Source organism: Mastigoproctus giganteus, chromosome 1 (genome assembly GCF_048544385.1).
Source record: "Mastigoproctus giganteus isolate SK-2022 chromosome 1, ASM4854438v1, whole genome shotgun sequence".
In the NCBI taxonomy this organism is placed as follows: domain Eukaryota; kingdom Metazoa; phylum Arthropoda; class Arachnida; order Uropygi; family Thelyphonidae; genus Mastigoproctus; species Mastigoproctus giganteus.
Window position 1 is genome coordinate 259,997,829 of NC_143575.1, and position 11,800 is coordinate 260,009,628.

Consider the following 11,800-nt stretch of genomic DNA (forward strand, 5'->3'; position numbering starts at 1 on the left):
AGGTGCCGAGTCAGAGTTGTCAGCTACATATCTATTTTACATTACTTTCTACTACACTACACATTAGCAATACTAGTGGCAAATGATGCAAGAAAGCAAACTTATACAGCATCAGCAAAAAAAAAAAAAAAAAAAAAAAAAAAACCACCTCCAATTTCACCCATTCATTCCCTCCAATAGTTTGTCTAGTTCTTTCTTCAATTTATTTAAGATATCAACTTCCATAATGATGGAACTTTGTTCCAACAATCAACCACCAACTAACTAAAGCCAAACTTCTGCACATGTATTCTGCAACCATCCTTCCTCAAGTGGAATTTGTGTCTCATGCAGGTAGGCTGACCAAAAGGAACAATTCCATCAGCATTGAGCCTGCTCAATCCATTTAAAGCCTTGCACACCTCAATCAGATCACCTTCCAGGTGCTACAAACTTGCAGAACTGAAGCCTTTTTTGGTAAGAGCACCCCACTGTTCCCCTCACCAATCTTGTTGCCCTCCTCTGTATTCATTCCAGCAGCTCTACATCCTTCCTAAAATGAGGACTCCAGACCTGTATGCAGTACTCAAGATGTGGCCTGACCATTACCTTATATAGTGGGATAATCACCTCCTTATCCCTGCTATAAAAATTCCTGTATATCACTGACAAAACCCATGAGCTGTCCTGGGAGTGTGGCTGCATTGCTCAGAGGACTTCATATCCGATTGCACAACTACCCCCAGGTCTTTTTCATTCTCCACTACCTTCAGGGTAGTACCACACAGTTGGTATGTAACTCTGGAGGTTACTGCTACCCATATACGGTACTTCACACATGTCAATGTCAAACTTCAATTGCCATCTGCCTAACCTTTGTAGATCCTGTTGCAGTAGCATACCATTATTCCTGTCGTTAACCACCCTGTCAACTTTTGTATCAATCTGCAAACTTGGACATTAAGCCTGATATGCCTTCATCAACATCACTGATGAAGGCATATCATCGAAATCAATCAGGTACTGTCAGCATTATTACGTGTCACTTATAAGAAGCTTACACACTGTAGTAATTGCTGTTACAAAAAAAAAAAGCAAAGGACTCAAAACCTAATTCTGGGAATTCCTTATAAAGAAGTCTGCAAGGTCACTAATCTTTGATTCCTTGAATATGTATGGTGGTGGGGAAAACTTGACCTCATGAAAAAGAACCTTGATATGAAATAAAAACCTAAAAGTGTGTCATGGTGGCAAGTCAAAATGTGATGAATGGCATCCAGTAAGGTATCCCTCTATACAACAGTCTCAGTAAGACCAGTCAAAAAATGGCAGTAAGTGTAAATTCCATTACATTTCAAATATGAAACATCTCAATGCTGCGAATGAGAAACTTAGGTTAGAAAGATGGGATATAGCCATCAAAAGTTACTGTGAAGTTTATTTGCCTGGAGTTTATTTGAAGTCGTTTTATTTTATATATTTCTGATTTTAATGTGAATAGTGTTTATATTTTTTAGTATATGTAAGCTGTTCTTTGTTTTAATAAATATACCACTCTTTAAAATTCTGTTTCGCTCCAAAAGCATCGCACATTTATTAATGTGCGATGCTTTTGGAGTATTGTACATTTAGTAAAACAGAATTTTAAATGTGTGGCCACAGAGATATTTTTTAGTATCTGAGATTTTATATTTACATTATCCTTAGTTTGTGTTTATTCTTAATTTCAGAATTCAATTCTAGTAGTCATAAATCTTACTTACATGGAGGTCCCAAACTCTAACTTCACCACCGAGACACCCTGATGCTAAAATATCATTTGAGGAAGGATGAAATGCCAAACACCATGGTGTTCGAGGATGACCCTCTAATGTATGAAGTAACTTTCCTGTTCTTACATTACAAACATAAATTTTATGATCTCCATGTGTGGATGCCACTTTGGTGCTACAAAAAGAGATATTTAAATTGCATTAAAAAAAAAAAAAAACATTTCTTGAGAAATGTTTGCTTTTTTTAACATCTAACTAGCCAAAATTTCCTATAAAACTAAATTTCAGAAATACAGTGTCCTGATTCTAATTAGATATATTAATAATACAATTCAGAACTTACCCATCAGGACTAAATGCCATCAAAAATGTTGCTCTTACAGAACTTGGAAGTCTACAGTGCTAAAAAAAAAAAAAAAAAAAAGACATTAAGCAAAAATTAAATTTTCAGCACTATTAATTACTGCTAAACATATACAGCACAGATTTCTAAATTTACATTAATTCTGAGTCTCCTTCACCGCTTGCTTGATTTAAGAGCACTCGCTCTCTCTATTAGCATTAGAATTAGTTGAGACATATGATGCAAGAAAGCAAACTTATACTGCATCAGCCAAAAAAAAAAAAAAAAAAAAACACCCTTTCCATTTCACCCATCCGGTCACTCCAAATATTTGTCTAGTTCTGCCTTAAATTTATTTAAGGCTATCAACTTCCACAACAACAGATGAAAGTCTGTTCCAGCAATGGCTAAAGGCAAACTTCCACACATCTATTCTACAACTGTCCTTCCTCAATTTGAATCTATGCTCCCTCAAGGTTCTTAATCTAAGCAGGCAGAAGTATCCCATCAGTATTGAGCCTGCTCAACCCCCATTCAAGGCCTTATACACCTCAATCAGATCACCTCGCAGGTGTCCAGTCTCGAGATGCTGCAACTTGCAGAACTTAAGCCTCTCTTGGTAAGAGCACTCCTTTGTTCCTCTCAATCTTGTTTCTCTTCTCTGTACTCGTTCTAGCAACTCTACATCCTTCCTAAAATGAAGCCTCCAGACTGTACGCAGTACTCAAGGTATTCTATTCTCAAAGTACTCTAGCCATTGCCTTATACAAAAGGATAATCACCTCCTTGTCTCTGCTAGCAAAATTCCTATTGCAACCTGAAATTAAGATGGACATAGTACGCTTAACATTGAAACCTACTGTCACAGCATGTAGGCTAGGGATTATAACATGCTAAGAAACAAGGAGAAAATTACATAAGTAATGGGTATTTACAAATAAGAAATTTAAAGTTAATAACAAATAGAGACAGCTCTTCACACCTCCAGTTTTGCTCTTACAGAAGTAAAAAAAGTATTAGTTAAATATCTTTGTACAGCACATGATAGTTAATTTTTTTGGTCCAACTATTGTCGTTGCACGAATAAGACTTCCTTTCTATAGCAGGCAGACAATACGCTAATCAAAAATTGATCTGCCCTTATGTAGTACATGCAACATGTGCCTTGATGTCTCAGTTTTTGTCTGGGATACTAACATTCACTAAACTATCAATGTTACATGATTTGCCAGTAAAATTACACAGTACACTGTTTTAGGTTGTTTCACACAAGTGCGCGCACTCACACAGCTGGCACAGTAAGTACCTACTATCTTCACCAATTCTGTCTGCATATAAGAGAGGGCCTTCAAGTGGATGGATTTTCACTAAATTTTATATTTGAACTTTTAAAAACATTTTTCAGGCCAAACCAAATTTCATTAAAAATCAGACAAACAGAAATCTGGCAATTATTATTTATTTTTTCATACAGTTTGTATGAAAAAAAGAAATTCATATATTAAATGTAGTTTTAATGCAGTATTGCTAACTTTACAGGGTCTGTGCATGCCTTGCATGATATATTGTTATGAAAGTCAGATCCAAATCAAAACTAAATTTGATTTGGATCAGACTGTAAGAAAATTATTTTAAAAAAATAATCACAGGGTTAATGCCTCCAAAGGAATTAAAATGAGGGACACATCAAGCACTCAACTGTTCAGCTCAGTGATAGAGCTTATACTCCTGCAACTCCAAAGGCAGAAAGTGCTGATCCCACAGGAAGTAACTATTGTCAAGGAAATGGGAAATATAGTGCGTAAAAGGACAGGTGGAATAGGACCACGGTAATGCCTGCCAGGCACAAAAGTTAATATGTAGAACAATTATCTTTTAAGAGCACAAAACATTGTACATGCTAGTACTAATGATTTTAAGAATGGGAGATCTCAGAATTCACTTCAAAAGTATAGGGCAACGTGGAATAAAAGCCGTGAGCCGGATTAAATTTGAAAGTGTCTGGAATTTTGCTAGGCATGAGAAGGGGCAGTACACAATAAGAACATTATCAATCAAATTGGCCCTGAAGAGGTTGTGCAAGGCTCATGGGGTAGAATTTTTTTTTTTTTCAACATGGTCTGTGCTTAACAGGCAAGACCATTTTTATAGGGATACAAAAATATTTGCTGAGGCTTTCGAGGCAATGTTAAGTGTGTTGGGAAACTGCTAGTTTGGAAAAAGATATACAGATGATGATCATCATCATCAGCCATTTTAAATCCACTGCAGGATGAAGGCCTCTCCAGCAATTTTCCAGTTCCTTCTGTTTTGAGCACTGGCCATCCATTTACTACCCACAAACTCATGAATTTCATCTATCCATTTCCACCTTTGTCTTCTAGGATTTCTTCTAGCTCCTCTTGGGTACCATTCTGTTATTTTTTTTAGTCCATCTGTCATCATGTCTTGAGCTATGTGTCCTGCCCAAGACCATTTTAGTTCTTTAGTTTTGATAAGAATGTCCTTTACTTGAGTTTGCTGCCTAATCCATGTGTTGAAACAGATGGATTAGGCAGATGGATAAACAGATGAACAGTTTAACAGCAGCTACAAGCAGAGGTAAAATGAAACGTGGTACTTCCAATGAGACATACAGCAGCCTGAAAAACAAGGTATGGGGTATTAGTAGGCCTTCTTGGGGATGGGGGAATCCTCAAGGAACAAACAAATACAATAGAACCCGAATAAGAAGTTTTGAGGTTAAGAACTTCTTAAGCAGGAAAATTTCTTAGAAGGGAAAATGACCTAAGGTTATGAAATATTAACCATAAAAATGAAAAGATACAAATACATAAGTTAAAGATAATTTTTAAGTACTATTTCAGAATTTATAAATATTTCACTCTGCCTATGGGGAAACATTTTTAAACTGAGGATTTCTAATTGCTTAACATTCTGTTCATTAAGCTCCTTACCAAATACTCATTATCTATATATAAACAAAGTATTCAACTAAGACATTATACAACTAAGTGAGACAGATCAAAGAACACGAGTGTCGAATAGGCAATTAACTGCCCAGTTAGTAAATAATTGCAACGTGGACAGATACTAAATTGAGGAAAGACAGATGTAGGATAGACGTGCGGAAATTTGCCTTTAGCCAGCGGGTAGTTGGTTGGTGGAACAGACTTCCATCCCTTGTCGTGGAAGTTGATAGCCTAAATAAATTTAAGGCTCAGCTGGACAGGTATTTCGAACGAACAGAGGGGTGAAGTGGAAGTGGGGTGTTTTTTTTTTTTTTTTTGCCTGATGTTGCATAAGCTTGCATCATATGCCTCTACTAATGCTAATGACCAAAGGCAAAAAAAAAAAAAAAAAAAAGTATGCTGTTTTGTTTAAGGATTTTCTTTTACAAATTTTATTATAAAGTTTTTCTATTTTTTCATAGTGGGATGAAAATTTCTTGGGCTAAACATATTTCTGTTTTACAATATTCATTAAAATGAAATATTTTAATGTTAGGGAATGACCACCGCATATTCCCAGAGCAATATGGCCTTAGTTGCTAATGCTCCTAAAAACCAAATAACAACAACTTCATCCGTGAACAAAACATAGGCTGGAAAATTCAAGTCTTGAACACTTTCTTGGAGAAACCACTGCGCAAAAGCCACACATGCAGGATGATCTTGGGGAGAGCAGTAACTGAACCCTTTGGAGATGAAAGGGGTGTAAGGAATCGTTGTGCCAGACATGCTGTACACTGCAACGAGACACTCCTAAAGCAGAGGCAACAGCACGTGTGCTGGTAGTAGGATTATTCTGGACGGCATTCAACACACTTTCTTCCATGGCGGGAGTTCGTGTTGAATGTGGGCTGCCCGCACTACTCCTGTTAACTCTAAATGACCCATAATCGCACAAATTTTGATGCACACGCGCAAACAAACGGTGATCCAGTACATGTCTGTCTGGGAAGCGTTCTCCATAAATTCGTTGAGCAGCTCGTCCATTGCCCTCTGCTAATCCATACACTAGGTGCATGTCTGCCAGCTCACAGTTCATATATCGATGCATGCTCTTCGTGCGGCGAATACTGCTTGAATGAGTAAACCAGAAATTTTCCCTCTCGCGAACTGATGAACAGCACCGTCTACCAACTTACGGTGACGTTTCCAGTTATGGGTTCCTATGCAATTCACATTCCTTTACATCCCCTAAACGTTTGTACAAATATTTTTGAGACACCCTGTACATGAAGAGGGACTACAACTGGAATTCCATTGAATACTGCAGCATTTGGTAACAATTCTGAATGTATATAATGGTGGTTTCTACTAGTTTTTTTTGACAACCTGTTTTAGGTTTTATTTACACTAATCTACAACCTGTTTTAGATTTTATTTACAATTTCCAGGTACCTTTATATTACAACAAAAGGTGAAAGCATACTGCTTGGCTGATTTATCAGGGAATGCAAAATAAAAAATATAGAATATGCAGTTGGTTTGTGTCGGTCCTTTGTCTTTTTGCATTTGGAGTTTGATAGTCATCCTGTAGTCTCTGTAGAGTCTGTATTAGAGAGACCAATCTGTGATGTATTTAAGCATTTCATAATGGCTTTTATCCCTAGAAGCAGACTTTTCATGGATCACCAGCCCAACCATGAGGAGGCAACAGTAGTATCAGGTAGTGACCAAGTGGTTAAGAATCAACAGTTAGTCTTGTTAATGAATGAATAAATAAATAATAATAATAATAAAAGGGCAATTTCCTTCTGAACCTTTTGGTTACTTATTTGAGAGAGAGAGAGAGAGAGAGAGAGAGAGAGAGAGAGAGAGAGAGAGAGAGAGCTTAACACTACTGCTGCATAAGAAATGATTTTAGAATCACTTATGGATTTCAAACTCAACATAATGTTAAGTAATGGATTTGTAATTCCTAAATATTTTGTTTCCCTTCCTTGCACACTTTTTAAACTGAGAGACTTGTCGTTTGAAGTTTCCTTGCTCTGACAAATTTATTCCATAGAAATATCACCACACACTGCAGCTGAAATCACTGTCACTGAAATGTTGAGCCACTCTGAGCCTGAAATGAATTTATTTCTGCTTCTAAATTAGCACCCTGCTAATGTTGTTGCACGTTTATCCACTGTGTTATCTGTCCTCCATACACTTTCCCTCAAAATGTGCAATACTGTCCTCTGAACAACTGGATTTGTGTCTTGGTGTGTTTCAATCTCATTCTTTTATGGAACTTGCACACCATACCTTGTATAATTTTCACATACATCAATTCTTCAGAACTTCAAGACAAGTTATATAACTAATTCCTAATTCTTTTCATACTCTAGTACAGCCCAAAGATGGCTAGAGTAGTTTATTTCATTCTAGCTGTTATTTCCCAGTCAGGCTCGGCAACATACATACCAGTGCCCATGTGCATTACCCCAGGATTATAACTAGCCTAAACATACTAGCATCCTTCATATATAAAACTGGCTTATGGACAGTGCTACCCCTTTAAAATTATATAATTATACCAATTTTTATAAGTCTTTCCCTGGAGACTGAACAATGAAGGAATATGGGAAAAAAAGTTAAAATTCCACAAAGTAACGATGGAGAAATGTGTGATGGTTCTCAGCAGAATGAGGAAATAGATATGCATACTATTTGACTAAAATGCTGAAACATTCTAGTTCATAACAATGCCTGCTTTTTTTTCCATTTGCTCTGTTATGGTTGTATGTAATTGTTCATATGACATTTCAACCAGATGGTGCAACTAAAATGGATCAGCATACAGCAATTAAAAACAGAATGCTGATTGTGTATGGTGAAGGTTTCTACTCAAAAACTGCTGATGCAGAGTGGTTGAGAAAGCTAAAAAGGATGGGTTTGCAGTGGAAGCATCCTCAGTTTTAGTTTGATGGGCAAATCCTGGATTTTATAGGAAAAGTATGGCAACTGTTTTCTTTAACCACAATAGTCTTTATGCTGTTTGATTTCAAACAGCGTAAAGACTGATGCTAACAATGAACTAGGGATGGGAATTCCAAAATGTTGAACTATCTACTCTCACGCAAACATTAAGTGAGAGGAACAACTGACAAAAGGAAAAATTCTGCTTTGTGATAATCAGTATTATTCATATAATTCAGCCTCGCATCGAAACATACTGGAATGGAGTTACTCAACACTCTTCATACAGTCCAAATCTGCCATCGTGTCATTTTCGTGTTTTTGATCCAGTGAAAAAATTCTTTAAAAGGATACCATTTCAGATTGAAATCAAAACCAGAATGTTCCTAGGGTTATATATGCCAGTGTGTAAATTTAAAAATTTGCCATTTTATTGCTGAAAATTTAATATATGAAAGTAAAATTTGTCACATCTCACAGCTTTCTGCCTGCTTGTTGGTCCTTGCACGTATGAATGACCCAGATGAAAGCAGCCAATGAAGAATGGGTCTGCCTACATCCAAGAAAGAATTTTTTAGAAGAAAAAGACTACAGAGTGGTGAAGCAATGGAAAAAATATCTAAATGCTAAAAGTGACTTTTTCTAAAAATTTATAAAAATATATTTTTAAAACACATACATCTTAATTAAACAATTCTCTCATTATCAATTACAGCAAATAGTGGTTCTGCAGTTAGGCTTTTTTTTGAAATTTTGTTTATTTCATAAGCCACATTGGGTTTTACCTCCAAGAACTTAAATGCTGTTTTTAACCAATTTTTACGTGTAGATTTCGAAAATCACCATGCTAGTTTCACATCACAGTTATTAAATATATAGAGTTACATTTTAAAAAATATTCCAATTTCACATAATCTAGGCAGTAGTGTATGACATACTGATTTATTTTAACAGATATAAGCTAATTCTCTTAATTTTAGAAATCGATTCTGGCCTCTGTTTTCTTCTACCCAAATTCCAATGCAACAATTTACAATTTGAAGAGAGCACACAGTGCTTTTGGTGAAGATTTTTGTAGGCTGTGCCAAGGTTTTCCAAGTATTAACTAATCTTGACATATTCTCAAGCTTGTAAATTTATCCTCCAAACACTTCAACACTTGTATACTATATATTTTATATATTTTAACATTAAATATTAGTACATCTTTTGATGTAGACGTGATAGTTTATGATGATTTGCGGAATCAGAACGTTTATTTTCTCCAGAATCACATATTTTTATTGCGATGGTATGACAAAAAAATTTTTTTGTTGGCTAGTGTTTGCAGTGACTTATTACTGTATAATCCGATCCAGAAGTAAAATAACTGTCAGACTTTAAATAACAATGGGCAACTCAAAGGTCTTCTAGTTAAATTAATTTATTTCCAGTCTAACTATTCATAGTGAGGTTCATATGGAGTAATATCTAAATACAATCTCAGAGAAAAACCGTGACTTACAATTTCTTCCATTTCTGAGACAGCAGCCTTGTCTTCTGCAAGCTTCTGCAATTCTTGAAAAGTAGATCCTAATCTCTTCCATGGTCCTTGTTCTCGACTGGTCAGGAGGGATACTGCATTCAGAGGAATCCCAGAACTGCTGCCAGACATTTTTTTTATCTAATTTATGAAAACAAATTTAATATTTTAAATTATAAATAATAAAAAAAAAAAAAGTGTTATATTTTTCCTTGCATTTATTTCACTAATTCATATACATAAAAAGATTATTTATGTTTATATTGGTATGCCAAATATTCAAAAGCTATAATACATTTGAAAATAATGCTATTCAAATTTGACGGCTGGTAGAAAAAAGTATCTTTTGCACTGTACAGAGCCAAAAGGGAAATGCCATTTCTATTTCCTAACATCTATAAATATGAATGACATTATTCAGCAAAAAGAACATAAAAATAACCGCCTACTGTATTTCAATTATGAATTTACATTGATTTTTGTAATAAAACAGGCAACCTTGGTCCTTCAGGTTGTCACCGACATTCTGAGATATGCCAGACAAGCTATACTTGTTACCTGGGAGTCTAAAACGCTAATGGAACTGTTATTCAGGTGATATTCAGGTCAAGTGGACCCAATTTCGGCGAAAACCAGATGTCTGTGACAGCCAAATCCTCTCCTTGCACCTTCATGATGGTGGGGCTGTTAGTAATGCTGGGTATAACCTCCATGCACAAGCACACTGTGGCTAACCACCCGGGTGTGAACCAATATAAGCAGGGGTTGAGGTGTGGTGCCCACACCACACCACATGGAGGAATGTCGCCCCTCTGTGTCACCAGGCAATACTAGGTGGTAGATGACTCTCATCAACCATGCAATACCACCACTGCTTATTGGTTGTTTGTTTGTTGTTTGGTTTTTAGGAGAATTAGCAACTAAGGCCATATTGCTCCGGGAATAAGCACTGGTCATTCCCTGACCTTTCGGCATCCTCTGTATAAGGTGGTGACGGGCTCGAACTCCGGTCTAATCAAGAAGCGTGTGCTACACACTGTTGCTCCTTCACACCTGGCTACGGAGCCACCTCTGCTTATTGGAGGCTTGAAGTGGTGGAAACCATGTTAGTCTACAGAGTTAAGTTCCGGTCAAGCCTTCCCCATCTCTTCCATCATGCAGCATGACTGATGAATTTGAGGTTATGATGAACATCACGGCGTGACTCAATCTTCCTTACATTTCGAGGGTACAGCTCTAAAACAGTTTGCAGGCCGGCCGCTAGTTAGTACACCAGACTGAACCTATTGATAACTCTTTAGGAGGCTTCTGGATCAGCTAGTGTATGATCTTGCTATCTCTACTCTGCCACAAGTGACTGGAGGGAGTCCGAGTAGTGTGTATGCATGGGGGAGGGTGCATTTTCGAGACCATGTTACGTCAAGGATGTGGGTATATTCTTATCATGTGTACACCATATCCAAAAATTTCATTTCTTCATACAGCATGTCTCCCCCACTTTTTCTTACTATTGAATACACCATGAATTGTCAAACTAATAGAATAAGCATATCTGTGAAAAGATTTGAACCTCCCAAACACCTCCTAGTTCATTTCACAAATATACATGGTCTCATTTCTAATCTCAACAATGTCCATTTCCACTTGCAGTCTGCCAAACCATGTACTTTTTCTGACAGAATCTCAGTTATCGGTTGATTCAACTACTGCTCATCGCAGTTGCACAAACTTATTCGCTGTGCGATTCCTTTTGCCTCAAAGGTGGCACGTGCATATGTTCATTCCAATATTCCCTGTCAGAGACTTTGTAATTTGGAATTTCCTTTTTTTGATCTTCTCTGGCTTAAAATCTCTCTACCTCTGTGTCAAATTCATCTGTTGTCTCTACTGTTCTCCCAACTCCACTAAACACTTTGGGCAACTTTACTTTCTGCAGCCCAACTTTCCTAACAGTGAGTTAATTTTCCTTGGTGATTTTAATGTTCACAACTCCAACTGGTTTCCGTTTTCTAGTCACACCGACCCAGCCGGTTAAGATGCTGAGGCTTTTGCAATTACTAATGACCTCGCAAAGATTGTTCATTTACCTACAAGAATATCGGACAATCCTAACCATACAGCCAATACGTTTGATCTTTTTCTCACAAACAACCCTTCTAAGTACACAGGCGAAGTGAGTGGGCATTTAGGAACCTCAGATCACAACTTGGTGACTGTCTCTTCTCCAATGGAGCCTTTATCTCATGGCTATTTTCCTTGGTCAGATTACTGT

The 11,800-nt window shown here is 36.8% G+C and overlaps 1 protein-coding gene across 1 annotated transcript in view; it reads right to left on the minus strand.

The window, feature by feature from the left end:
* Positions 1-9,660, minus strand: part of LOC150091838 (activating molecule in BECN1-regulated autophagy protein 1-like) — a 191,854-nt gene extending 182,194 nt beyond the window's left edge. The window contains exons 1-3 of the mRNA XM_090369921.1: positions 9,511-9,660; positions 2,095-2,153; positions 1,743-1,926 (exon numbers count right to left, since the gene is read on the minus strand). Coding sequence (XP_090226047.1) covers positions 1,743-1,926; positions 2,095-2,153; positions 9,511-9,660 — 393 coding nt within the window. The remainder of the gene's footprint in view (positions 1-1,742; positions 1,927-2,094; positions 2,154-9,510) is intronic.
* Positions 9,661-11,800: the final 2,140 nt, after the last annotated feature.